Genomic DNA, 27,086 nt, shown 5'->3' on the forward strand with positions numbered 1-27,086 from the left:
AATATTTTATTAATGTGGCTTTTGCAAGTATGCTTTCCTTAGTAAAATCATCACGGAAATCAATGTAAAAAAAAACATAATCATTATAGGCTACCTCAGTTGTTTCTACAATAATACTCTAATAAAAAAAAAAAAAAAAAAAAAAAAAAAAAAAAAAAAAAAAAAAAAAAAAAAAAACAACAACAACAACAAAAAACAATGTTAAATTCTCTGAAAGATTTTTAAAGTGTTTTGAAACTTCTAACCTATATTAATTTATTTAGAATTTACAAAAGTAACAATAATTGTATAAAAATTTAAAAAAAATATATATATACATTTAAAAAAAAAAAAAAAAAAAATATATATATAATCATATATAATATAATATATATAATCTATATATATATATATATAAAATTTTTTTTTTTTTTTTTTAATGCTCAAAATTCAAAAACATACTAAAAGTCCCAAGGCATTTTTTTTGGAACTGTTGTGTCATGCTCTTGTTACATGTTTCAGCCGGAAGTGACGCTATTGTAGGAAGTGTTTAGCGATGCGCGGGAGTTTATTGTTGCCATCAAGAGAGCTAGAGTTCATATTAATTTTCTTCTTTCATCTAAATCGAAATCCTAGCAGCACAGGGATTTGCATAGAATGGCTCAGCTAAACGAAGTGGACTTACCTCCGAACCTGTCATGTCTGAAAGTACGTTCTGTTATTCAACTTTGTTGCAGTTGAAACAAGATTCTCCTCTACGATTGTGTTATTTGGCGCTCATATGTATAACTTATACGTTAATAGAATTTTGTAAACTCGATTTCTATCGCGTCTCACAGAATATATATATCTTTTTTTAATTTAAACGTCTTACTTCATGTGTTGTTTTATTGATATAAAACACGAAATCTATTCACGAAGTCATTATGTTCTTGTTTTATGTCCAGTGCTTTCCTGATATTGATCAGAATGAACTGCGTTGCATGGTTTTATACATCAATAAGCACGTGTCACAGTGCTACAGATATAACTTAATAGTCATAAATGTGGAAATTCCCAGGTTCATTGACATCAGATCTTGTTTATTTTTTGTGTCTGTATCAGAGCATAGACACCCTCCTCCGTTGTCCTATCTGCTTCGAATTTCTCAACATCACCATGATGACCCAGTGTTCTCATAACTGTACGTATAACTTACTTCTGCAGTTCAGTTTATAAACGTTTGACATGTATGATGTTTTAACTGGCATAATTGCTTTCAGCAAAATACAAAGTGATCGCTTCTCTTTTTCTTTTTGCCGTTCCAACAGTCTGTTCTCTGTGCATACGGAAGTTTCTCTCCTATAAGTTGTTGTGTCCTGTGTGTAACATGGTGAGTCTCATGTCAAAATAAGTCTATATATATATATATATATATATTCATATATATATATAATATATAATATATATATATATATATATATATAGATATACACACACACACACACACACACACACATATATTATGTAAAAACTTTTAATGATTAATCGTGATTAATCATTTGACAGCCCTAATATATATATATATATAATATATAATATATAATATTTATTTTCTATAATATATATATATATATATATATATATATGACAACAGTACAAAAACAGTACAATCTGTAATATTGTGAAATATTATTATAATTTAAAGTAGCCTTTGAATATATTTTAAGAGAAGGAAAAAAATAAATTTTCAACAGCCAATTCTCCAGTCTTCAGTGTCACATGATCCTTCAGAAATAACTTAAAAATGCTTAATAATGCTCAAGAAACATTTTTTTTATTTTATTTTAATCAATGTGTAATCATTTTATGCTGCTTAATATTTTTATGGAGAAAAAAACCCCCATAATTGAATACTCTTATGTTACAGCAAGCATGCAATAAATTGATCAAACGTGACAGTAAAGATATTTTATATCTATTTTTAAGTGAATGCTGTTTAATTAACTTTTTCTCAATATTAATAAAAAACATTGTTAATCTTTAAGCCCTAATAGTAATTGCAAATCAGCATATTAGAATGATTTCTGAAGGTTAATGTGACACTGAAGACTGGAATAATGGCTGCTGAAAATTCAGCTTTGCCAGCACAGGATTAAATTATATTGCAAAATATATTTAAATTGAAAACAATTATTTTAACTTGTAATAATTCTTTTACAGGAATTTTTTACTTTATTTTTGATCAATTTAATTTACCCTTGGGAAGCATAAGAGAGTTCTTTCAAAAACATTTTAAAAGCTTAATTATAATTAACTCCTGGCTTCTACATGTAAACATTGCTGTTATTGCAGTTTAATGAAGTTATTAGGTTTAGAGTTTAGGACACTTTCCATTAATCTTCATCTCTCTTTGCAGCCATCAACAGAACAGGACCTGAGGAACAACAGATTATTAGATGATTTAGTTCAGAGCTTCCAAGCAGCAAGGTAAAGTTTATTTCTGTTTTAAATATGAGCATTTATTTCATACATATATAAGGATGCTGTGTTTTTTAGTGTACCTGTACAGCATGTATTCTGCAGGAGAATATGGAACACTGCAGAAGTTTTAAACATAGTAAAATGTCTTAAACGCTTATAAATATTTTTATACTATAATCCAGTCAATTTGTAAATGAATAGTGATTAATTTCTGCAGAACTATAAAAAGCTTTCTGAGGAGTTCAATGGCTGCAAATTATGTGTGGGTCTGAATAGCAGTCTTATAGAAAGTCAGTGGGGGTTAATTAGTGAGTAGTGAACAGGAAAAAATTATTAATTCTAAGGTATGTAGTTTTTGGTAATGGGCAGAGTGAGAGGTCAAGTCATTCATTCTATATTTGTCCAAGGATTTAATCTGGTGCTTCTGTCATTCTGCATTTGTGGAAATTCTTATTGGATATATATACTATTTTTAGAAAACTCATATAAATGTTGTTTATCTGATAAATATTGTTTTAATTTTTATGTCTTTCTTTGTAACATTCATTTAAGATTTAGCTACAAAGTCCCAGACATTCTGATTGTGTCAATGTATGTTTTATCACAGGGTTTTGTGGGAGTTGGCACCAAACATGTTTTTCTTATGAATAATGTATCAACTTATGCTTCAGTTCTTATGTGCATGTTTAAGCTTTCGCTCTTTCAATGCTACATTTGTTCTTGTTCAGAGAGTGTGAAACAGCCATGAAAAAGGCAGTTAGACAATAAACAACCATCCAAATCCACATCATACTTCAAAAAAAAAAAAAAGATACTCCACCCCAAAATGACAATTTTGTCATTAATCACTTACCTCGATGTCGTTCCAAACCCGTAAAAGCTTTGTTCGTCTTCGGAACACAATTTAAGATGTTTTAGATGAAGACCAAGAGGCTTGTGACTGTCCCATAGACTGCCAAGTAAATAACACAGTCAAGGTCCAGAAAAGTATGAAAGACATCATCAGAATATTCCAACTGCCATCAGTGGTTCAACCGCAACGTTATGAAGCGACGAGAATACTTTTTTTTACGAGACGAAAACAAAAATAATGACTTTATTCAACAATTCGTCTCCTCTGTGTGTCTACACATCACTGTAGTGCCATTTTGAAGAATATGAGATAAACGCAGGCAGCGTATGCTCTTCGCTGCACAGATTTGCTGTTTCAGGTCAAATCAAAGTGTTAATACACATAGAAAACGTATCCTTGTGTTGTGGCTGACACAGAAGAGCGTAAGCTGCTTGCGTTCAGCGGATGTTCTCCAAAATGGCTTAATGAAAAGTCTGTAACATAGTTTGGTTAAAATTTCTCAATGTTAGTGTAAAACAACACCGTTTTTACCTGTCAAAAAAAAGCTCTGACTGCAGCATGCTGTTTTATTGCATGTCACTTTAAATGTTAATGAGCTCTGCTTGCCCTGCCCCTCTCTTCCGAGCCGCTCTCTGAGAGAAAAAACTTTAGCCGCATTCATCGTGAAACTTGCTAACTTGCACATTAGGAAAGGTCGATTTGCAAAGATTCATTAAAAAAACCTCACACTCACTTGTTCTGGAGGTGAAGCTGGATCACGAATGATTCGCACGAAGATAGACGCATTTAGGTAGATCGGGCGCGCATTCCCTTCAGAAACAAATGTAATCCACTGGGTCTTCAGCGGCTCAGATATCGGGAGTAAATGACGACTGCTATGTTCATTATTACATCCAACAATAAAACACCTCAATCGCTTAGGAGCCATTCTTGTCTGCATCTGCTCCGGCGGAGAAACAATGGCTGACTGATGACAGCTCATTTAGGGAGGGTCTAATGTAAGACGCCAGTCCAGTCTGTGCTGAAACGCTACTGTCAGTCAAACAATAGTGGGAGGGGCCTCTGACAGGAATCTCATCCAGCACCCGTACGATCAGCACTGGAGCTCCTCAGGGCTGCGTTCTCTCCCCACTGCTCTTCTCCTTCTACACCAATGACTGCACATCTAAAGACCCCTCTGTCAAGCTCCTGAAGTTTGCAGATGACACAACACTCATCGCCCTAATCCAGAACAGAGACGAGTCTGCTTACAGACAGGAGTTTCAGCAGCTGGCTGTTTGGTGCAGTCTTAACAACCTGGAGCTCAACACGCTCAAAACAGTGGAGATGATAGTGGACTTCATGAGAAACCCCCCTGCACTCCCCCCACTCACCATCATAGACAGCACTGTAACAACATTGGAGTCATTCAGGTTCCTGGGCACCACTATCTCTCAGGACGTGCTACAGAGCACTGAGCACCAGAACGGCCAGGCACAGGAACAGTTTCTTCCCGTAGGCAATCCATCTCATGAGCACTTGACGTGGAACAGACAACACTATTTTACATTTATTTATTTAACACACATACTTGTTTACATTTCAAACTTGCACTTAACATACCTGTACATACTAAATTGTCTATTTTGTATATTGTGTTTTTGCTATTTTGCACATTGTCTGTTTTGTATATTTGTATATTATTCTTTTTATTATCCATGTCTTGTCTTGTCTTGTCACTGTCATTCTGTCACGCTGTGGACCTTCTGTCACTAAAACAAATTCCTCGTATGTGTAAACATACCTGGCAATAAAGCTTTCTGATTCTCTGAAAAGCTAAAAAAATCAGTGTGGAATGGCCTGAAAGCCCTCACCAGCTACAAGACCCCATCCCCCAGCACTGAGGCCAATCTACAACTAGCTGAAGACCTGAACAAGTTTTACTGCAGGTTTGAAAAACAAAAGCCTGGTCTGACACCCCACACCCGCTCTGACCGTCTGACAACACAGCCATCAACATCCTCCCCCTCCCTCCACCCTACTGCTTCTCAGCCTGCACTGAAAATCTGTGAAGATGATGTACGCGAAGTCTTCATGAAACAGAAGATAAGGAAAGCCAAAAGCCCAGACGGTGTCTCTCCATCCTGCCTCAAAGCCTGTGCTGTCCAGCTGTCATCCGTCTTCACATTGATCTTCAACAGATCAATGGAGCTGTGTGAAATCCCTTCCTGCTTCAAACACTCCACCATCATCCCTGTACCCAAGAAACCAAAAATCACAGGACTAAATGACTACAGACCTGTTGCTTCAAGATCTTTGGTCATGAAGTAATTTGAGAGGCTCGGGTTGGCATACTTGAAGGACATCACTGGACTAGCCTGTAGGATTAGAGCCTGTAGTCGGTGAAGGAGTTTCCAACCACAAACAGACATACATTGTCTGCTGATAAAAGGTATTTCATTACACTTTAACAAGTAATCTGAATGGCCTATATATGTGCAATATTTTAACTGAGCCCTCACTAACTGAGTTTAATGCCACAGTTATGTTAGAATGCATGAAAAATGACTACATCGCCCAACACTACACTGGACCCCCTGCAGTTTGCTTACCGAGCAAACAGGTCTGTGGATGACGCAGTCAACATAGGACAGCACTACATCCTCCAACATCTGGACAAACCAGGAACTTATGCAAGGACCCTGTTTGTGGACTTAAGCTCCGCTTTCAACACCATCATCCCGGATATCCTTCTGAATAAACTGACATAGCTCTCTGTACCCACCTCCATCTGTCTGTGGATCAGCAGCTAGTGAGGCTGGGAAAACTTGCATCCAACAGCCGCACTAGTGTTGGGCAATATGGTCATTCAAATCGTCATATCGTCAGCCGTTGAGATCGACGATACACATTAGTATCGTGCATGGGTGGAGCAAGAGAGAGACTCTTTGTTCTTGTCATAGCATAACTATTTGGTGCTTTAAACCGCGCAGGTGAGCGAGAGAGCCTATGGAATCACCAATAATCAAAAAAATATACTTTCAAACATACTGATAAACGAACGTCAAATATAAAAATACTGTATTTAAAACCGCTAGTTCATATAGTAGGATGCAACTGTCATATCGCGCGTCCTGTGACAAATTTGCCGCATCTGCATGGAAGTTATCAGTGTAAATGTTCTGCAAAAGCAGTCAACAGAGAAAATCAATAGTAGATTTCATTTAAAGTCCAACAGTTTAACACTAATATTGGACATAAACGAACACGTTAAATATAAAGTATTCAAAACAGGTAAGTTCATATATTTGGAGTAAAGTTCAGTTGAACTGATGCATCAGTCATACAACGCTCCGGACCGTGCGCCCCATGACGAACCCGATGCACCACCACAGAAACAAGAATGAGATGCATTTAACATAACTGTGACATTAAACTCAGTTAGTGAGGGCTCGTTTAAAATATTGCACATATATAGGCCGTTCAGATTACTTGTTAAAGTGCAATGAAATACCTTATATCTGCAGACGATGTACAGGTACGTCTTTTTGTGGATGGAGACTTCTTCACCAGCTAAAAGGTCTAATCCTCATTTGCACGCATGCGCGTGTGTGAAATGCGGTGCTGAAGTGAAATAGATAGGCAGGCAGATTCGATAACCAAACTACACAAGACAGATAAAAAAAAATAATAATAATAATAGTGCTCCTGTAGCTCAAGTGGTAGAGCATTGCGTTAACAAGCGCAAGAATGCACTTTAAATCCCCCAGGAACACATGATAGGTAAAAATTTATATCCTGAATGCACTGTAAGTCGCTTTGGATAAAAGCGTCTGCTAAATGCATAAATTTAAATTTAATTTAATTTTAATTTAAATTTAATATTAATTATTATTATTTAATACATTAATAGGAGAATGAGCCTAATATCATCTTGACTATTGACAGAGGCATCTGCTATCGTCGATATCTCTGACTATCATCGATACACAATACTATCGTCTATCGGCACAACCCTAAGCCGGACCATCAGCCAATGAAAAAGTTCATCCTGCCATTGGCACAGAGGACACAGTTTTATTCAGCTGTTATTGAGTTGGTTCTGTGCTCTTCTGTAACTGTCTGGTTTGGGTCAGCCGGCAAATCAGATATAAGAAGACTCGGATATAAGTCTTACTTATTTAAATGTTCCTGTTCTCATGTCAGATATGTATGTATGTATGTACGTATGCACGAATGCATGTATGTACCAAGAGCTACTTAAACAAAAGCAAATTCCTCGTGTGTTTGCGCACACTTGGCAAATAAAGCTAATTCTGATTCTGAACTTGTAGAAGTGCATGTCGCATCCGATGACAAGGAAATGTTTTTGAAAACATTGTTTTACCTTCTATATTATGACTTTTCCCCCACATGTGTACCTCACATTGAATGTAAAAGTGCATGGTAGTGAACAGCAAGAGGGCACAGTAGATTTTATTTGCGATATTGTTTTTTAATTCAGTCTATCTAGGTGCCATCAATCTACTATGTGTTGTTTGCCTGTGAGTGTGCCTAATATAGTTGGTTGGTGGAGTTTCAGATGGCCATCGGGATGAAGAGAGAGGTGCCTTATGGGACAGTGTTTTAATTTCCTGTTTTCCTCCAGTGATGATGTCAAAGGCATATGTCATCTTTTGGGACAGGACGTTGGGGACAGTTATTAAGGCCTTTGATATAGCTATAGCATTGCTTTTATTTTTATTTCTTTGGCTAGTGTATCTTGGATAGAATATTTGTTTGTGATTTATGACATTCATATATAGTAGGGCTGCACGATTATGACAAAAATCATAATCGATTATTCCCTTGAAATTGTAATTGCGATTATTACGATTATCACAGTTTACATTGAATTATGTTTATACCATTGTTTGATGCAACTGCATGCTGTATTTTTATATGAAAATAAACAAGCTTAATTAACTCTTACTGAAAAACTTTTAGTGCTTTTCTATAGTATTAAGGCTCAAATGTCAACTATACATCGGATTGGTTTCTTCTTTAAATTATAAAAAAGTAAAAATATGAATGGTATTATAATGTTATACTAAAACTAAAATGAAAATAATGGGAAAAAACCCTTAAAATAACATGTAGACAGAAAAAAAAAACGCATCTTAAGCATACAGAATAACATAAGTGGACTTTGAACGATTAATTGCTGCTTTGAACGATTACGTAATTGTGGCATCCATAATCGCGATTAGAAATTTGATTAATTGTGCAGCCCTAATATATAGTAACAATAAATGGAACAATCATAGTTCAGGTGAGCTGAGTGCCCATTAGCAAAGATGGCAGAATTTATTTAAGTTATATGTATGTGTATTTTCTGCCTTTATTGGGACAGCACAGTAGAGAGCTGACAGGAAAGCATTGGGAGGGGAGAGAGGGGGTTGGGATCGGCAAAGGACCTCGAGACGGGAATCGGACTTGGGTCACCTTTAGCGCAGTCGCGCTGTATGTCGGCGCACTAACCACGAGGCTATTGGCGCCGACAAGATGGCAGATTTTAAATCTCATACTGTCCTGCACCAGCTGGGAAACTGTCACTGAGTGGAATGGGAATGCTAATGAATAGCTTTCTCCCAATTGCTTAGCGCTACTTGGTCTCAATGTGTGCAATTAGCCTTGTTTTTCAAGGTCTGATTATCAACTCTTCTGAGCTACTTCTGTTGCAAGCTCACTGTCCTTCTCTTGCTGTTGGAAGATCAAAGAGCTTCCATAGAGATCCAAGTTTTCTGAAATTTCAATTCCATACAAACTGGAAAAGCCTGTTTTTTTCTGCCTTTATAGGCTTTAAGATGTTGACCACAGTATTTTTTGCAGCTATAGCCTGCTTGAAAGCTACAGAAATTCAGTTTGTTTTAAAACTCTTATCGTATATAATTGGTTTTAAGCTCAGAATGATATACTTTTCAATCATGGCTATTATTTCCAAAACTGTGGTTTCACCACGTTGCCCTGTTTTCTCAGCTGGAACCTGCTGGTGGTTATGTAACATATTTGGTCTTCTACAGCAATAGATTTTCTCGGTGCTCTGTTTGCCTTAATGGATTCAGAGCAGTGCTTTGGGGAACTTAAAGTAGAGAGTATTTTCTGTGGTCTGTGAGGGGATCCATGGGGGTTTTTATGGTCTTGGCTGGGTAGGTAGTTAAGCCTGAAGTTACAAGACTGCAGTTGATTTTTAAAAGCATAACTGAAGAAAGGCCAAAAAATTAGGACAGTTTGTTATTCATTAGTTAAGGGGATCATGTAATTTTTCCTAGTAATGATTTATCATTTTATTTTTGCATGAGGTCTGCTTATAATGTTAGTTAAGGTTTTTTCCTCCAAGCAGTCATGATTTAGTTAGTATAATCATGACAATTCCACCCTCTGTTTGACCCTTTAAAGGGCATGTTTTATTTATTTTTTATTTTTTTTGCTGCTTTGTCTTTAAGACTTTTACATAAAGGCCCTTAATATGTGTGCTTGTGATATTTCAAGTACATTTCAATTCAGTATGAACAAGTGCGTTGCACATTATGATTGCATCTGTAGTTGTTTTCAATAAATTTAATGATCATTCTTTCTGCTATACCAATAAAGTGTAGTACTTTCCACTCATTTTAACACTTTTCCCCAATTTTCCCCATAATCAGTGCAAAAAACAATGCATCCTGAATTATTTTTTAAAGACTGTTCTGTTCTTGATTCACAATCTTTCTTGATATTTTCATTTACTATCTACTGACTCTTGCAAATAACTCGCAAACACACATTTGTTTTTTTCATTTAGCCTCCAGAGTTATGTTGGGATTATCAACCAAGTGACTTTTTAATAAGTCATGGTGCCATTCTGTAAATAGAGCTTTGTGAGTATGTATAAAATTGTGCCTTTAACTTAACAAGAAGATTGGGATTGAGGCTTTTTTCCTTTTTATTTAGGGTATAAGGGTGAAGATGCTATTTTATATCCCTTTTAGCTTTGGTCTGTTTGCCACTAGATCTTTTCTAATAGCATTGACATATAAGGAAGAAAACTGACATCACCCTTCAGATAGTAATGTAGACCCAAAATGGTCACAGCCACATTAATACAGATTGGGGCACCTTGTTCTTTTTTTTTCTTAAGTGTTTAGTTTTGTGTGCGTATATGTGGACTAATGGTCAGACAAAGAGAAATAAAAGGTTTCAATATGGAAAGTAGCATATGCACACCTCATTGACTCCACTTTATGACTCTGTAATAGCCTCACGGCCACTCTCTGCGTTTGTTGGCTTTCCACATTTCCACTGGAATTGAGAAAACGACAGGTGCTTGCCTGCATTCACTTTCTCTCTCTCACTTCCTTTTATGTACTCCTTTCTCTTTCTCACTCCTTCTGCCCTCCTGTCCTCTCCTCAAATTATTTTTCACGATTTCGTCTCTCACTCTCCCTCAGAAGGGAAGCGGAGATATTCGAAGGTTTACACATTGTATAGAGAAGCACAGTTTTGCTGACAAATTGTCACTTTAGTGGCTCAAACAGATGCTCAAAAACCTCTCTTTTTTGTCCTTGGCCCAGTTTATGTTCTTGAAGAATTTTTTTGTGTCTTTGATATATTTTACATATTGTATGTCCCTCAAACACACACACACCACATGGCCCAAAAGTATGTGGAAGCCACTTTTATCCCTGCAGGTCTGCTGGCACAAGAAGTCACTCATTGATAATAAGAAATTATTCTTGTGCACCAAATTAGCACATTAGCATGATCTCTGAAAGTACATGTGACTGGACCAATGGCTGCTGAAAATTCAGTTTTGCCATCACAGGACTGAACAAAATTTTTAAATATACTAAATAAAATCTCTCTCATCTCACCAGGCAAAAATTGTGTCACTCAAATTTGGAATCACCCCCTATTTCACCGGAAACCCCGGTTATGAGGATCAAAGGCAAAGCAGCAAGACAGAAGGGCCTCAGAAAGGAAGCAAACACCCTCAGTCATTTTTTCCAGAAGAGGACCCCTCTGATACCCTCATCAGAGGCCCAAACAAGTCTTAAGCTTCATGTGCCAGTCAAATCAGAACCCATGGAGCTGTGTTTACAGCAGCTAGGTGACGTCAATCAAGAAAATGTAGAGGATGCAATGGGAATGCTGAAAAACGAAAAGATGGATGTAACTGCTTTTCCTTCCACGTCTCACAATAAGCCACTGGATAAAGGTGATGTGCATGAAATGCTGTTTTGTTGAATTTATATAGTATGTTTGAAATAAACATGTATATTAGTTAAATTAAAAGTAATGGGGTTGTCTATCAGTCTATTACATTGTTCATCCCTTAATGCATTGATAATGGGTTGTCCACTGATGCATTGAGTTTTCTTCACAATAAGTGAATTATTATATATTTTTTACAGCGGTGACACCATTTTAAAATCATCTTTGTAATTTTGTGCCGGTTATAATAAGCAATAATTTGTTAATAATGTGTGTTGCAGTGGAATGCCCAGTCTGTGGAGTAGGTGTGCCCGAACAGCACATTAATAAACATCTGGATATGTGCTTGAGCAGAGATGATAAGAAGGAGGGATTGAGAAGGTATGGAAAATATTTGTCCCATAATACAATATTACAGTGTAAAGTTTGACAGTGCAAATTATCTGATTGTCTAGAGCAGTGGTTCCCAACCTTTTTCAGCTCGCGGCCCACACAACCAAACACATATGTTTGCGCGGCCCACTGCAAAACAATTAACTGACCCCGCTATTGTTGGGTTAATAACTTAGTACTCAGAAGCTAGATTGTTAACTGTATTTATTGAATGATCTAGGCCTGTGCGATATGGACAAAAAAAAAAAAAAACTCGCGATTTCTTTGATCAATTTTGCGATTTCGATTTTAATCACAATTTTGACACACAGATATGCTTTACAGTCATAAATGCATTCAGGATGAATTTGAAACATATTTCCAAAAGAAAACCAATTAGAGCTTTATCAAAAAGCTGTAACGTCTCTAGAACAGAGAAAAGTCAAAATAATCACTATAGTAAAGGTGTAACAAAATTTCTAGAATTATGGCAAAAAAAAATATAAATAAATAAATCCTGTGTCCAGGGACTTTTTTTCTTTTTTGCCATACATTGTTCATAGAGCTCATTAATTGTAGCGGTGCCTCAGGTGTTGAAATAGATTTGTTATACATTATACAGGTTCACACGTAGGCCTACTCCGTATGCAGTGCGTATATAGTATGTGTATGCGGTGCAAAAACAGCAGCGAGAGCGCATTAATGTAACGCGAAAGCACATTAAATTAATGCACCAGCCCGAACCCACCCACACTTACTCACATCTATCACAAAACCACACAAAACCACACACACACACTCAGATACACGCCGCACAAAGCCCGAGAAATTAAAACCACTCAAAACTCGCCCAAACTCCGCTCAAACTCAATGCGTCCTGTGCAGTCACAACTCTCTCTATGCTCATGTGCTAGATATTAATTATTTTCGCACGTTTTTATTTCTAGCCTTTTACCGCGTGCACTGTGAACGCTCTGATCCGTTAACATGGGCTCGGAAAAAAGGCGCATCACATCTGTTCTCGCGCTAGGCGCGTTGCATTCTGATTAGATCGGATGGCATACTGCGGGAGGTCAGGGCCGCGGAAAATCGTGCTATAAAGCGAATTAGAAATCGCGCAAGTTCAAATCGTGATTTTATTACAATTTCTATCGCACAGCCCTAGAATGAACTGGCAATGAACAGAAAATAACTCGGACTTATTTAATTATATATATGAAATGATGTTATTATGTTATGACTTAGACATTTTTACATATATTAACAATATTATTATTTATTTTAATAGTAATTGGCGGCCCACCTTCAATACCATCGCGACCCACAGGTTGAAAACCACTGGTCTAGAGGAAGCAAGCTGTTAATTAACATGCTTAAAATCAGAATTCTCTTTTTATCAAATTATTACTTGGTGATAATGTTTACATGCATTAATTCAATAAATAAATGAATACTGAACAACTGATATTTCAGACACACTATGTTGCTGATGAAAGTAGTTTCAAAAGAATCTAAACCAGGATCAAACATTTAGTGAAGCAAATGCGAACTAAGAGAGTGATGTAAATGGCAAAACATTTCAGATATCTTGAAACACCATTTGTCCAATCAAGTAAGTGGAACATAACTAATGGCTATATATAATTCAATTCACTTTTCTTGAAAGTAGGTTGTCCAGATTGTTTGTGCATATTTCTGACAGACTCAGGTTTCTTAGACCTGTTTATTTTTCTACCTAATCAGGGACCCTTTACAATCATGTATTTATTTATTTTTGTTCTTGGATGTGTATGCGTTTAACAAATGAACTGATTGTGGATGAAACAACTTGTTTTAATTTTTTTTTAAATAGATTGTTTAAAAAATTGTTCTGGGGTGAATAATTATGGGCACTTGAAAAGTAGTTGAAGAATACTTGTGGTTAAAGAATGGATTGGATCCTTATTAAATAACGTTCCCTATAAATAATAGCTTGTCTTCATCCCTCCCCTTTTATACCTGAGGGACATTCTGAAGGGCCGACATTTTGGTTTGTGTCTGATCGACAGAAAGGGTGATTTAATTTACTGGACACCTTGAGGGTAACATGATTAATGAGGGCATTCATCAGCATTCCTTTGGCCTTAAGACCATACTACTGACATACTACTGCTACAGAGATTAATGATTTTTTCACCTTTAAATGCTTTTTGTGTAATAGTGTTGGGTCTGGTGCTTATACCTTAATATTAGGTAATAGTAATAACTCACCTTCATATCAAATCTTTATCCCTTTCTTTCTTTTGTTAAACACAAAAGAAGAGATTTTTGGGGGCAAACTACATTAAGCCTTCTGCATACTGCACGATTTTAGCAATCCTATAAGATCATTGCTGGTCACACTGTGCGACATGGATCTAATAAACTTGGGTACGACATGCATGTAGACTGTACGATGATGACACCTATTGACTTGTAGGCTACGACGCACGTTTCTATAGAAGAATAAAATGTCATTTGCATGCGCTAGTGGTAAACAAAAAGAGCATAAATGAATCACACTTTGACAGTTGTAGTTTTTATGTGTGCTGAAAAAAAGTGGGAGCGGCGAAAACGAAAGAAATAAGAGCTTGAGGTAAGCAGTTTTACGTTTAAGTGCTATGCCGCATTGATTTCATGTCACATTTTTACTGGTTGGTCAGTAAATGTGTGTCATAACTGCAAACACTGTGCGATGAACATACTGAATTTCTGACACTGCCAGAAAATTATCGTAGGCTATCTTTGGTTGCAAGACTGTGACAACGGCCATCTTTGAACCTCTCTCACTGTATGACATGGGACCACCAATTAGGAGCCACAATCACAGAAATCGCCACAATTGCTTCACAATGTCAATCTTTTGTCTGGGACAGCCAAAAATCGTGCAATGTGTCTTGGGCTTTAGACCCCATTGAGACACTGAGACTTACTACTTTTGTAATCCACAGAAAAAAGAAAGTCATAGAGGTTTGGAATGACGTGAGGTTGAGCAAATTTTTGGGTGTACTGTGCCCTTAATCACTACAGCTATTTAACTGTACTGCCTGAAGGCTGTTATATCCAGTTTAAGTTAAAAATAAATAAATAAATAAATATTGCTGCATTAGTCATATTTTCTATGAGTAATATTATCTTTTAGGGTGAGTAATGGCATGAAAGACAGTGTGTTTTTAGACAGTTTTCTGACCTGTTTAATAGACATTCCACTTCTTTCTTTAATTGTTTGTGACACATTTCATCAAGGTATATATTAAGGCAGTGGCTATTTGCATTAAGTGTGAAAAGCAATTAGATGCTATTTACACTAAGTGGAAAAAAGCATATTTTCTTAGCTATAGATGCTATTTACACTAGAGCCCAGCCGATATATCGGTATTGGCGAATAAGCCGCTGATATGATTTTATTTTATTTATTTTTTTTACAGAACATATAATGCAGATAAAATGCTTGAAATGGTGTAATTACTTAGTTTGTCCAGCAGAGCGTGCTCCATTGTTTGCTACTGGCGACCTGGATGAAACACTTTGAAGCTCAAGTCTATGGAAAACCATTGAAACTTTGAACGGCCATATCTCCATAACGGCGAGGCGGAAGTGAACTTCACATGAAATTTCGCCATGATTCCAGTTCCAAGGGATCATACACGTTACATTCAAAGGGCATTAAATTGCGCGAGACGTGAATTTTTATTGTATTTATTTACAGTTATTTACGCTTCTCTAGTAAGTTTCATCTGTGTGTGAAGACAGTAGCACACATCCGTGAATGAATGTTCCGAAGTGAAATAAACTTTAACGGAATAAAGTTGAATGGAATTTAATTTAATTAAAGTTGAATAAACTTCAGCTTTACTGTTCAGTGCACTGTCAGACTCATTTTGGATAGTAAAGTTTATTGTTAAATTGTTAAATGCTCTGCCTCCATTACATATCTTTGTCACATCATTATAAGTGTTTGATCACCACATTTGAGTGATCATTGCAAAAAATGTGATTATGTGTATATATATACTGTATATATATATATATATTGTATATATATATATATGTATGTATATATATATATATATATATATATATATATATATATATATATATATATATATTCTATTATATATATATATATATATATATATTCATATTCATATTCTGTTTATGTATATACTGTATTTTAAATATAGTACCGATCGAGTCAAATGTTTGGACACACGAATGGGAAAGTGTCAAGACTTTTGACTGGTACTTTACTATAATATACACAAAGAATATCGATATATCTGCCTTTTTAACTCCCTAATATCGGTATCGGCCCCAAAAAACCCATATCGGTTGGGCTCTAATTTACACTGTGCAAATAGCGATAGAGGCTATTTACACTAAGTAAAAATAGCAGTATTTTTAACAATCTGCTATTTACATTAAGTGCATATACTGTAGCAATAGAGTCTATATATACTGTTAAAACAGCAGGATTTTCTGCTATTTATAAAACTTATTGCAAATAGTGTTAATTATCTGCACCTCAGTATTATAGTATATTATAAAACAGGTATGCAATAATAACGTATTGAGTGTAAATTATAATTTTAATTCAAATTATTAAATGGATGCCACCTTATTGGGACAATAAAGCCCTCCCTACACCTACCCTAACCCTACCCGATACTTTCAACTTTTTGATTATTTCCTTATTTTTTATGGAAAATAAATGTGATATGAGATTTGAAAAGGGAGGAAAAAAAGTTTGGCAAAAGGTGGATTCTTACCCAAGGTCGATTGCATCAAAAAGACTGTGGTTCACACTGTACCATCTACGTCACTGGAGCTGATGACTGACAGACGTCTTCTATAGTGTTAATTTTCTCCATTACATGTTTGTGGGTGGAGTTAGTGTAAATAGCCTCTGCCAATAAGGTGTAAAAGGTGTAAGTGTAAATAGACACTCTGATATATTGAATAAAGTAATGCATGATATGATCCTCTAAAGATCACACAAGTTACCAAGTAAACGGCAATGCAGTCAACTACCAGGATCATGCCATCCTAACAAACTGAGTAATCGGACAAGGACATCTCTCAGAGAATTGACCACAAAACAAATTGCAGAGCTGTTTGTCTCGCATCTGAAAAATCCTGATACCAACAGTCTCTTCACCACTTGAGATTCACCTCTGGCACAGTGTCTAGGAGAAAGCCTTTTCTGAGAAAGGCTGACATTAAATCATGTAAAAGCAATGGGACAAAACCTGAAACAGTTTGGTAGTACATTTTTTGGTCTGACAAGAGTTAAGTATCTTGGCCTGAAAGCAAAGCACTATGTTTGGTGAAAATACAACCCAGTACCAGGTAAGACCTACTCTGCCACGGTGGCAGTGTTATGTTTGGGGGATTTCTTTTTCAGATGGTGGAACTGGAAAGTTTGTTGGCATCAAGGCCAAAATGGATTAAGCTGAATGCATGCAAATCCTTGAGGAGAACTTGTTTCAGTCAGCCAGAGATATGAGTTAGTGTTACTTTCCAGCACAACAGCTGCACAAACTACATGGCAAAACTATGAAGTTATTGCTTTATAGTTCTTTTTCTAGACACAGACTTGAATCCAATTGAAAATTAGTGATATGACCTGAACAGTCACTCTTCATCTAATTTGCTAGACGTACTGAGCATTTGCTTTAAAGAATGGGCTGAATTGGCACATTTAGGTTAATGGACTATATTGGTGGAAGAAATAGTATTAAAGTTACACTATGTAAATTTTGGTCCACAATAACAAATCATTAAATTTGCAAGAATTTTTTTGAAAAACATTATTTATAAAAAATAATATATATTTATATAAATTACCTTTTCTAAATTTATTTTGAAAGACAATTTTTTTTTTAATGTATAATTTCATGTATTGAACTTTTTTCTATAAATGACCTTGGTGTATGTGTTTGTTTTTCAGTGGTTTAAGGCGAAAGGCGATGCCTAAGCTTTTGTACACTTTGATTGCTGTTCCAAAGCTCAAGAAGATGCTTAAAGAGTGTCACCTGTCCGCTCAAGGCAGCAGAGAGCAGCTTGTGCGACGCCACCAGGAATTCACCCACATCTATAATGCGCAGTGTGATGCACTCAACCCCAAATCAGGTATAAAGTCAGAGATCAGTAACTGAATAAACAAATTAATGAATAGACGGTGAATTGGAAGCCATAGCTTTATAGGCATTGAAAAACATTGGGATTTCATGTAAACGTGTGTTTCTGATATGAATGGCATGAATTATATGTTGCTGGTGAAAGAGAGTTTGCTGAATGTAGTTTCACTCTGACCACCAGCTACTGTAGGTGGTGGAATGTAATTTATGTGCAGGAGTTAGTCACCCTGTGGGGGACCCTGGCACAAAGATGACGGGGCTAGTGGAAAAATACAGTAGTTTCATCCCTCAAGTTTTGAGTTGCTGCTTCCCTTCTCACTGACCCTTTCAGAGCTGAATTGATCTCTTTTCATTGAGCTGTCAAAGGTTTTGCAGGAAACCTTCTATTTTTCTTTGATTCGCCTTACGTTACCATGGTTTCTGTTAAAAAGGTGGACTTGAGTGTGGATTGTTTTTTTTTTTTTTTCTACCCTACCTGTGTGGTTCTGTCATATACAATGGCAGATTGAATTGATAAATTACAGTATTCAAACTGACTATCCAGAATTAAATGAGAATGAGCATCTGTCTGTGTGCTTTAATAGAAGATATAGAATTAATAGAAATAGATAGGTTACTCTATGTATTGAGGTGAGATTTTTATGTATTTGGATATACGTTGGGCATTAAGTCTTCTTCAGAAACGTGGTTGTGTTTTATAGCTAATGTTTTTGCTTTTTCATTTGTTGACAGCTGAAGAAATTGCCAAAGAAGTTGAAAACAATGAGAGGTTAAAGAATCAAATGGGGAGTAAACAAAAACCTGTATGTATTACTGTGGATTGTCATTTCTAAAATATATATAAATGTGCATATACTAAAAATGTCTACATGTCCAGTATGTCTATAATATTAATTATTATTATTATTTTTTTACAAAATAGATGTGATGTTTCAGCTTTTTAAAAGTACATTCTTGTTGATACAGCTATAGCTATTAGATTTATGCGTTGCTCTTTTTTTTCATAATGTTCTGCGTTTGACAGGTAATCATCACTACGAAGAATCAGACTGCTGAAGAAATTGAGGAGTTACACTCAATGTACCGTAAGTCCTGGCTTATAAAAACTGACACTGAATGAAGAATGAGACTGTTGCTCTAGTCAGTTTAGAGGACACGCTGTCCTTGCACTGTTGGAAAATAATATTTGAGTGATGTCACAACAGGGTCAGGTTCGTTCTCCTGCTTGTCCTCTGCATTATAAAATAAAAATGTCTGTTTGATTTATGCACTGAACAACTTTACTGTCTCCTACCTCAAGGTTGACTGAGCATATGCAAACTGTGAATATTTTTGCAAATTATTAGGTGAAGATATTAGCTTCACCCCCCCTTTATGCAACAGGCCACAGTTCTGAGTCTCAAACTCTCAATTATTTAGTGAATTCAGGACTCATTACTACTATGTTTAGTCTGAAAAAATAGCAAATTTATTTATTTCTTTTTTTTTTTTTAATTCTAATAGAAAAAAGGGGGGAAAATAGAGGATTTGTATTTCAATCACTCATATGACTTACATAAGCAATGGTTAGATTCTCATTTTTATTCTTTAAACAAACCCGAAAGTCAGGACTGAAACAAAATCCTGCTGTTAATGTCTCATTAGGCTACATTGGAAACAATTTGGAATATTTATCTACTGGCAGACTCTCTTTAAAAGATGTACCCAGTGAGCTGCTGTTATATGTTCTTGTTAGTAGTTTTTAATAAAAAAAATAAATAAATAAAAAAAGTTAAATTACATTAAAGAAGTGTTGTAGCTATGCTACAGTGAGTTGCTGAGCGGAAAATGTCTGTAAGATTGAAGGTACAGCTGCGATCGTAATCATCAAAAATTCCTTTTCTGATTTGCTGCTTTAATGTAATGCCCATATATCATCAGTGTGCTCTGCAAGGGCATTTGCAATTTCCGTTTCCACCTCATATATCAGATCTTCTTGTTCAGGTGCGGTTTGGACTCTGCAGAACTGTGGTGCAGAGATTTCTAAACTGAATACAGATTTAGCTACGTCTTGAGTGGAGCTGCGTGCTTTCATTTTGAAGTTTCTCTCCTGACGATTTTGATATGCATAATCTCTCTTCGGTTATCTTAAGTAGTTCTCAGCCAAAATGTTTTCCAGAAACCTTTGCCTTTTGTGACTCCAAGTTCACTAAGCAGCTAAGTGCGTGTGTGTGGGAGTGAGAGAGGAAGGGAGGAAAATCCCTCAAGGGGTTGGAGGGGAAGGTGGTGATCAATACGACAATACCAACAGGGTCTCAAGATCGATCCTACATCATTAAATGTTCCAATCTGTCTTAGTGACCCAGCTCAAAACGCTTAGACCGAAAAATCTGACCATAGGCTCCACTGGATACTACATCTGATGGACTGCCGAGAGGGCTTATTTTTATGTCATCTATAAGGGAATCCACCGATGACACAAAAGAACAAGGTTGTAAGTTTTGTGGTGTTTTAATGGAATAAAATTGAAACAAATTTGAATTTATTGTGTTGTTCCAAACCTTACTGACATTCTTCCATAGATGAGTGAGGGCTGATGCTTGCAAGCTACGACCCTAAAATTATTATGAAAGTGGGTAAATCATTATTTTGTATCAGATATTTTAATTCACTTTCACTTATCTGTTTCTGTTTGACATGACCAGGTTACAGCTGCTGGTCCTAGTGGCGTCTCTGCCATAATAAAACCCCCTTACCCTAACAAACTTCTCCCAGAGGCCAACATTAGAAACAAACCCATTTAAGGTGGATTGGTGTAATTTTTGCCAAGTGAGAAAACGTGGTCCATATTTGTCATGTAAAATTGACCTAGCAGCAAAAGATGAAAGGCACTGTGCGATTAGAACAGCTAGACTGTGATGTCGGAGACAGGATGTTGGAATATTGATGCGCAGCACAGAGGGGATCTATAAATCGCGGCATGCCGAGATAAACTCTTTATTAATCATCAAAAGGGCTTGATGATTCACCAGCTTCATGGCGTGTCCAATGTACGGGGAGTGACATGAGGTGAATAAGACACACCACAGAAATCTAGCTTTTCTATACAACAGGTTCATTCTAAATAATGAACCAAAGTGTCACTGTTAGGCCATAGACCAATTTTTTTTTTTTTTTTTTTTTTGTGCATTAATTTTTTCTTTGTGGCTGTTGGAAAAGTTTGCCAATCATTTGTAGAAAAAATCAGCATCTGGCTCAGTATAAGTGGATATATATATATAATTTTGGTATAAATAATTTGTATAACGCTTCTGTGTTTTTGTTTAATATTATTATTATTTCTTTATTAAAACTTAACCACTAATTAACCATAGTTCATTTTCCATTGTCAAAATTTTAGTTCTGTTCAATAAAATCCTGATTGACCACAATGACATCCTTAATATTTGCAAATTGGACAATTGCAGTCTTCTCTTGCATTTATGTTCTTTCTTAATTTTCTTTATAGCACTAGGGAAACCTTAATTAAAATAATATTTTTTTTCTTTTGCCCTACGCAGGGCTCTAGACTAACATTTTGCACTACTTCTTTATTTGAAGCACAATTCTACAAGAAAGGTAACTTACTGAAAAAGTGTTGGTGCTTCACTGAGCTGAAATTTACACTTAAAACATCTCAAGATAAATGAAATAAAAAGAAAATCTAAATTAAGGCTTCATTAAGGTTTTTAAGGTTTTAAGGGCTTCAAACTGAACATCTCATGGCTCAATGTCTTATGGACTATCCTCCATTGCAGTCACATGCCCCTCGGATGGCCAACTCCTGTAGTTTGGCCTTCTTGATCTTTGGCCTTGGTTAAACCAGCTTGCCAAACTCTCTCTAGCAGCAAAATCTTCCAGACTTGCCCCCTCTACACTGATTCTTATCAGATCTTCTACTGTGTCTGAATGAAGGGATGCTCTAGTGTCTGATCTGAACAGCTAAACAGTCCCTAAACAGCTTATACTACTGTCTCAGCTATTACAATAGTTCAGTTTTGTATGTAATAGCAAAGTGATTATATTTCATTTCGTTTTTTAAGTTAATTTAGAAAACGTTTGGAGCATTTTTTATTTGTTAAATATGTTTTAGTTTTTTTTTAAAGTAGCGACCAAGCGGCCAGCGTTAGACAGTGAGCCTATGTTTGATCAAGTTAGCCTTCTCAAATCATCACGACCTGCCTAAAATAAAATCTATAGATATAAAACAGTTCAAGCATATAACAATGTTTAAACGTTAGACCCAGATAAATGTGCGCTTTATCCAATAGTTTGTTTGTGCGGAGACGCTTCAGGACATGGAGACGCCCAGCGCGATCACTTGCATTTTTTTTTTTTTTGGCAGTAGATACGCCGTAATTTTTGCACATAAAGGTAAGCGTAATACATCATTCGTAACTGCAAAGGGTCTTTTATTTGTGTGCACTCACAATATCAACAAAATGTTGTGCTTTTATAAAGTAAAGAAAACAAACACGATGCGCTTTCTGCTCTACTCTGACAGGAGTACAAAAATGAACCGAAGCTCAGTGAAAACATGCCTCACATAAATACATCTATAGAAAGCTAAAAAAAAAAAACTAACGAAATAAAACAAATCGAAAACAAAAACTCTTTCATTCTAATCATAATCCGAAAAGATGCACTTCTCTCTAAAGGCACGTCTAATGAGATGGCGAGTCAGGATCAGCAACTTCATCCTTGCGACACAGACTCAGAAAGCATAGTTTATTAGTAAATACTGTAATTCAAATAACCCCTTACTATTTCCCTCTGTCACATTTATAATAATTACTTTTGCTGGTGTTTTGCGGCAAGCTTGAGCCTATTGAGTGCATTTGAACGAAGAACTGTTCAGCTGCACTGCTGCTGGCGGGACACTAAACACCGTCGAGCCGCTCTTGACAGTCGTGGTAGCACGGTCTTGTGTTGTTTCCACCAGCGTGGCAACATTTTTTTCATCACTAATTGATGGATGTCTAAAATATAAAAGTAAGGACAACTCCAAAACATACTCGAACCACTGACAAATTATGAACTATGACGTGAAAATGATCCCGAAGCCCGGCTCAAGGGGCGTAAAAAAGTGTGGTCCGTCGGGCTCGGGCTGAAATGCAGGGCTCTAGTGTCTATTGTTGAACCACAGGGAGACTTTCAGACTCGCGGAGACTTTTTTTCTCCCCTCGAATGGCTCTGATTTTTTTGTCCCAAATCGGTCACACATCTAGAGCCCTGGCCCTACGATTTCACAACGACCTGAAGGAAATTGTTTCTCTTGAAACTCACTCTCTTGATTGTTTAAATATAGCATTTTTCCTTTCATATAATCATTTCAACCCAACCGTTTCTAAGTCTGTCAGAAATAAGGAAATGAAGATTAAAAGAGCAGTGATCTGTTTTTTTTTGGGAAACTGGCCCATTATCAGATTTGATCCTGCTTTTGTCCACAGTAAATAACTTAGTCTTCCATGAAGAAGCCTCAGATTTACTTCCCAAGTGTTCTGAGTGTGATGCAATATGACTTGAGAAAGAAAAAGTATATTTAGACACTGAAGTCTTGTAACACTTCACCACCCATTTCTTAGTAATAGTTTCAAGATTCCTGTAATGTTCTTTTTGTTCTTTTGATCCATCACAACGTGTTCATATTTTAATGTAGACTATAACCAGTGGGGGGGGGGGGGGGAGAGCATGATTTTTGTTTGTTGTATCCAATGAGAATTGAATATATGAAATAACAGGAGAAAGTATTTTTTAAATGCTTCTTCAGAGCTTTTTAGTTGTTATCCTGACAGATTATTCTGCTTATAGCAAGAATGAATAAATTCAAGAACTTGTCTCATGTTTGATATCACTGTGTTTTCAGAATTTATAATAATATTGGCTCTGGAAGAAGGGTCTGATTTCATTGTTTACTGAGTGTCTTCAGCATCAGAATGAAGAAGAGACGCAGATCAGATACAGCTGGTGGGTGGCATGGCTTAGGTTAACTTAAAACTGTTTTTATTGGGATCTGCAGTTTAGATGGATAGATACTTGTATCAATTCCATGAAGGAAACTGCAGTGCAAAAGAAGTTAATCAACACAGCATGGCACAGGGAAGTTCAAAACTGTGCATGTGCACCTAATATATTAAAAATACAAGATACTCAAACAATTTGAAACATTCTTTTAAAAATGTCTAAAATTATAGGATGGCAAAATTAGAGATTTGAATTGATATTTCTTGTTCCGTTTAGCATTCCACTTAAGGATTCTGGTTTCTAAGCTATTCACTTAGAATTTTTTTCCACTAATTTTAAAGGAATAAATAAAGGAGCTGATTAAACATTGTCAATTTGTAGGTTGATCTTAAAGACTAATTCACCATGTGTTCTCTGGGGAATTTAGAATGTATTTGTTTCGATAGCTGTTTTCCGTTTGCAGTGTTTTGTGTCTGAAGCTTTGCCCACATAAAAAGGCAGTAATTGCTCCAACAGTTGACTACAGTCAACAAGTCATTATTCCAGAGATAAAGTTCCTTATTTAGCACTTCTGCGATTAGCCAGCAGTGGTTTTTGAAAAATGGCACTAAATAGGCTTTCTAATGGAATTGCCAAAATGGACTTTCAGCTGTTGTAGTATGAAGTATGAGAACAGATACTTTGCCACAAAACCCATGACTAATGCACACCATGTACAATAGAGATTAGGAGCCATGCGTTCTACTTTTTTTCAGTGAGTAACAACAGTGTGGTTGAGTTAAGATAACACTATATGAGTAATGATGCTTAGTGTGCTATTTTAATGGCTAAAAATGAAGCACTTAATGCTAACCGGCCCCATGCTGGACAAATTTGCTGTATGTGGAAATATGTAAGATGAATGTTGTGTGAAAATTTTTTCTTGCAACCATTACTTTCATTAAACCTTTGGTGTGCCTGCTTACTAGGCAAAAAACAAATTACTTTTTTTTTCTTCTTTTTTTTCACATGTATGTTTATGGAAAACAGCTATCTATAAGCTGTTCACTTGATTTTACAAATGGTGTCCATATGATCCATTAATAAAATGCAAATACAGTCAATTCAACACTTTAGGCCTATTCAGTTATAATAGATATACTAGGAATAGAAATAGGATTCATGTGCTGTATTGCAAACAAACACAGACAGATGTCAGGGTCTGCAGACATTTTAAAGTAATGTGTTTCTGTGATAGTGAGCTGCGGTGTATATCTCTGTATTTGTTCTGCAGTTCTTCAGTCATCGTTATTTCAGCTGATCTCTTCTTGGGCCTTTGGCTGATGTGATTTTAAAAGCAGGCCATATGACCTTTCATCTGCTTTTGTTGGTTTTCGCCACTACATTTATCATGGTCTGCCTTGTTATGCCAGTGCTTTCAGACAGAGTCACTGTTATTTTCCATTGCAGGTTTCATTCTCTGTTATAAGAGAACGCTAAGATTGAAATATAATCCTCTATCATTTTCAGTACAAGATACATTCAAATTTTCCTTTTATGGCTTTGTTTTTTTACTTTATTAATTTATTGTGACATTATGTAACAATTTATTATCCAGACATGACTGTTGTATAATGCAGGTTTTGGTATTATTTACAGGAATATTCCAGGTTAAAAAGGTTAAATAAAGTCCTCATGAAAAAAGCTATCATGAAATCATAATTGACTTTATTTACTTTACTTGCGGTGCATGTTCCTGATTCATCAGTGCACAATATGCCCTTGAGGCATTCAGAACGCCCATTTTTCAAGATTCAGTATTTATTGCAAGAAGTTCTTTTATTTCTTAATTTCTTTATACTTATGAAGTGCAGTTGAACGTGCCTCCAGTTTGAACACTCCAGCAGCTGATTTCACTTCTCTTCCTTTGACATTATTCTCAAGTTCTTAGAGGAAAGCAGAACAGTAGCGAATTTTCCCACCTGTTGTTGTTTGGAATTGCCCAGGTCAGATGTTCGTTTGGAAAATGACACCATCAAGAGAGCACCCTTGACTCAAACAGGAAGAGGGGTCGAAGTCAGTGATAGGATTAAACAGACTCCAATGAGCTGGTCCCAATTGACTTTTTTCAGTTTCTCTTCAGATCCCAGTGAGCACTACAGCATGCAAAGATGTTACAGAGAATAAGATTTATTTTTTAGACTACACAGATATCACCATATGCATCTCTACAGGTAAAATCAACAAAATATAAATATATAATATGCAGTATAATATATACCACTGTTTGATATCATATATAAATTATGGCTATAATATATATATTGATATATAATATAATATATATATATATCAATATAATATACATGTGTATGCTGCTCGAAGATTTGTGTGTTTGCTATATATATATTATCAAAACTGTTAAAAGGTCTATATAAGCAAATATATATTTTTTTTTTTTGTTCCTTTTCAATATATCCATAAAGTATATATATTTCTCTTTTCTTCAGTGATAATTAACAGCAGGTGTTCATATACAATATATATATATACTTTAATCTAGGACTTGGGGATATATATTGGAAGGAATGACTTGATTCCTCCTCTGGGTGAAATCAGCTGCTGAGTATTGGTGGATAAAACATATGGCAGGACTTTTACTTTCTGACCCCTATACTATCCACCTATTGTTTTTTTTTTTATGACTTGCAATGGTTTAAACTTTGTTTTTTTGTTTTTTTTTTTCAATTTTTTTTTTATTTTTTTGTTTTTTTTTTTTTTTTTTTTTTTTTTTAGTTTTTTTTTTTTTTTTTTTTTTTTTTTTTTATTTTTATTGCCAATTTGAACTTATGACCATTTTAGGGAAGACTAACTTTAGCGATTTTATCCCGTTTGATTTCCCACAAGGTCGTCTGGAGACATCCAAGGAGCACCGATTGGAAGTCTGCAGAGGAAACAGACTCCAAAGGTCCCATTGACTTCAGTTTCTCTTCAGATTGCACTTAAAGATGTACATAAGATATTTCACACATCATATACATATATATATATGTGTGTGTGTGTGTGTGTGTGTGGTGTGTGTGTGTATA

At 35.8% G+C, this 27,086-nt stretch overlaps 1 protein-coding gene across 1 annotated transcript in view; it reads left to right on the forward strand.

Moving 5' to 3' along the window:
• Window positions 1-484: 484 nt before the first annotated feature.
• LOC109080397 (E3 ubiquitin-protein ligase RAD18-like) overlaps window positions 485-27,086 on the forward strand; it is a 47,091-nt gene continuing 20,489 nt past the window's right edge. The window contains 12 exon segments of the mRNA XM_042726311.1: window positions 485-687; window positions 1,084-1,162; window positions 1,290-1,351; window positions 2,378-2,448; window positions 11,170-11,510; window positions 11,788-11,887; window positions 17,847-18,028; window positions 18,769-18,839; window positions 19,061-19,121; window positions 25,951-26,010; window positions 26,905-26,923; window positions 26,925-26,965. Of these exon segments, the coding sequence (XP_042582245.1) occupies window positions 637-687; window positions 1,084-1,162; window positions 1,290-1,351; window positions 2,378-2,448; window positions 11,170-11,510; window positions 11,788-11,887; window positions 17,847-18,028; window positions 18,769-18,839; window positions 19,061-19,121; window positions 25,951-26,010; window positions 26,905-26,923; window positions 26,925-26,965 (1,138 nt within the window). The 5' untranslated portion in view covers window positions 485-636.

This window comes from Cyprinus carpio, chromosome B6 (genome assembly GCF_018340385.1).
Source record: "Cyprinus carpio isolate SPL01 chromosome B6, ASM1834038v1, whole genome shotgun sequence".
NCBI classification, from domain to species: Eukaryota; Metazoa; Chordata; class Actinopteri; order Cypriniformes; family Cyprinidae; genus Cyprinus; species Cyprinus carpio.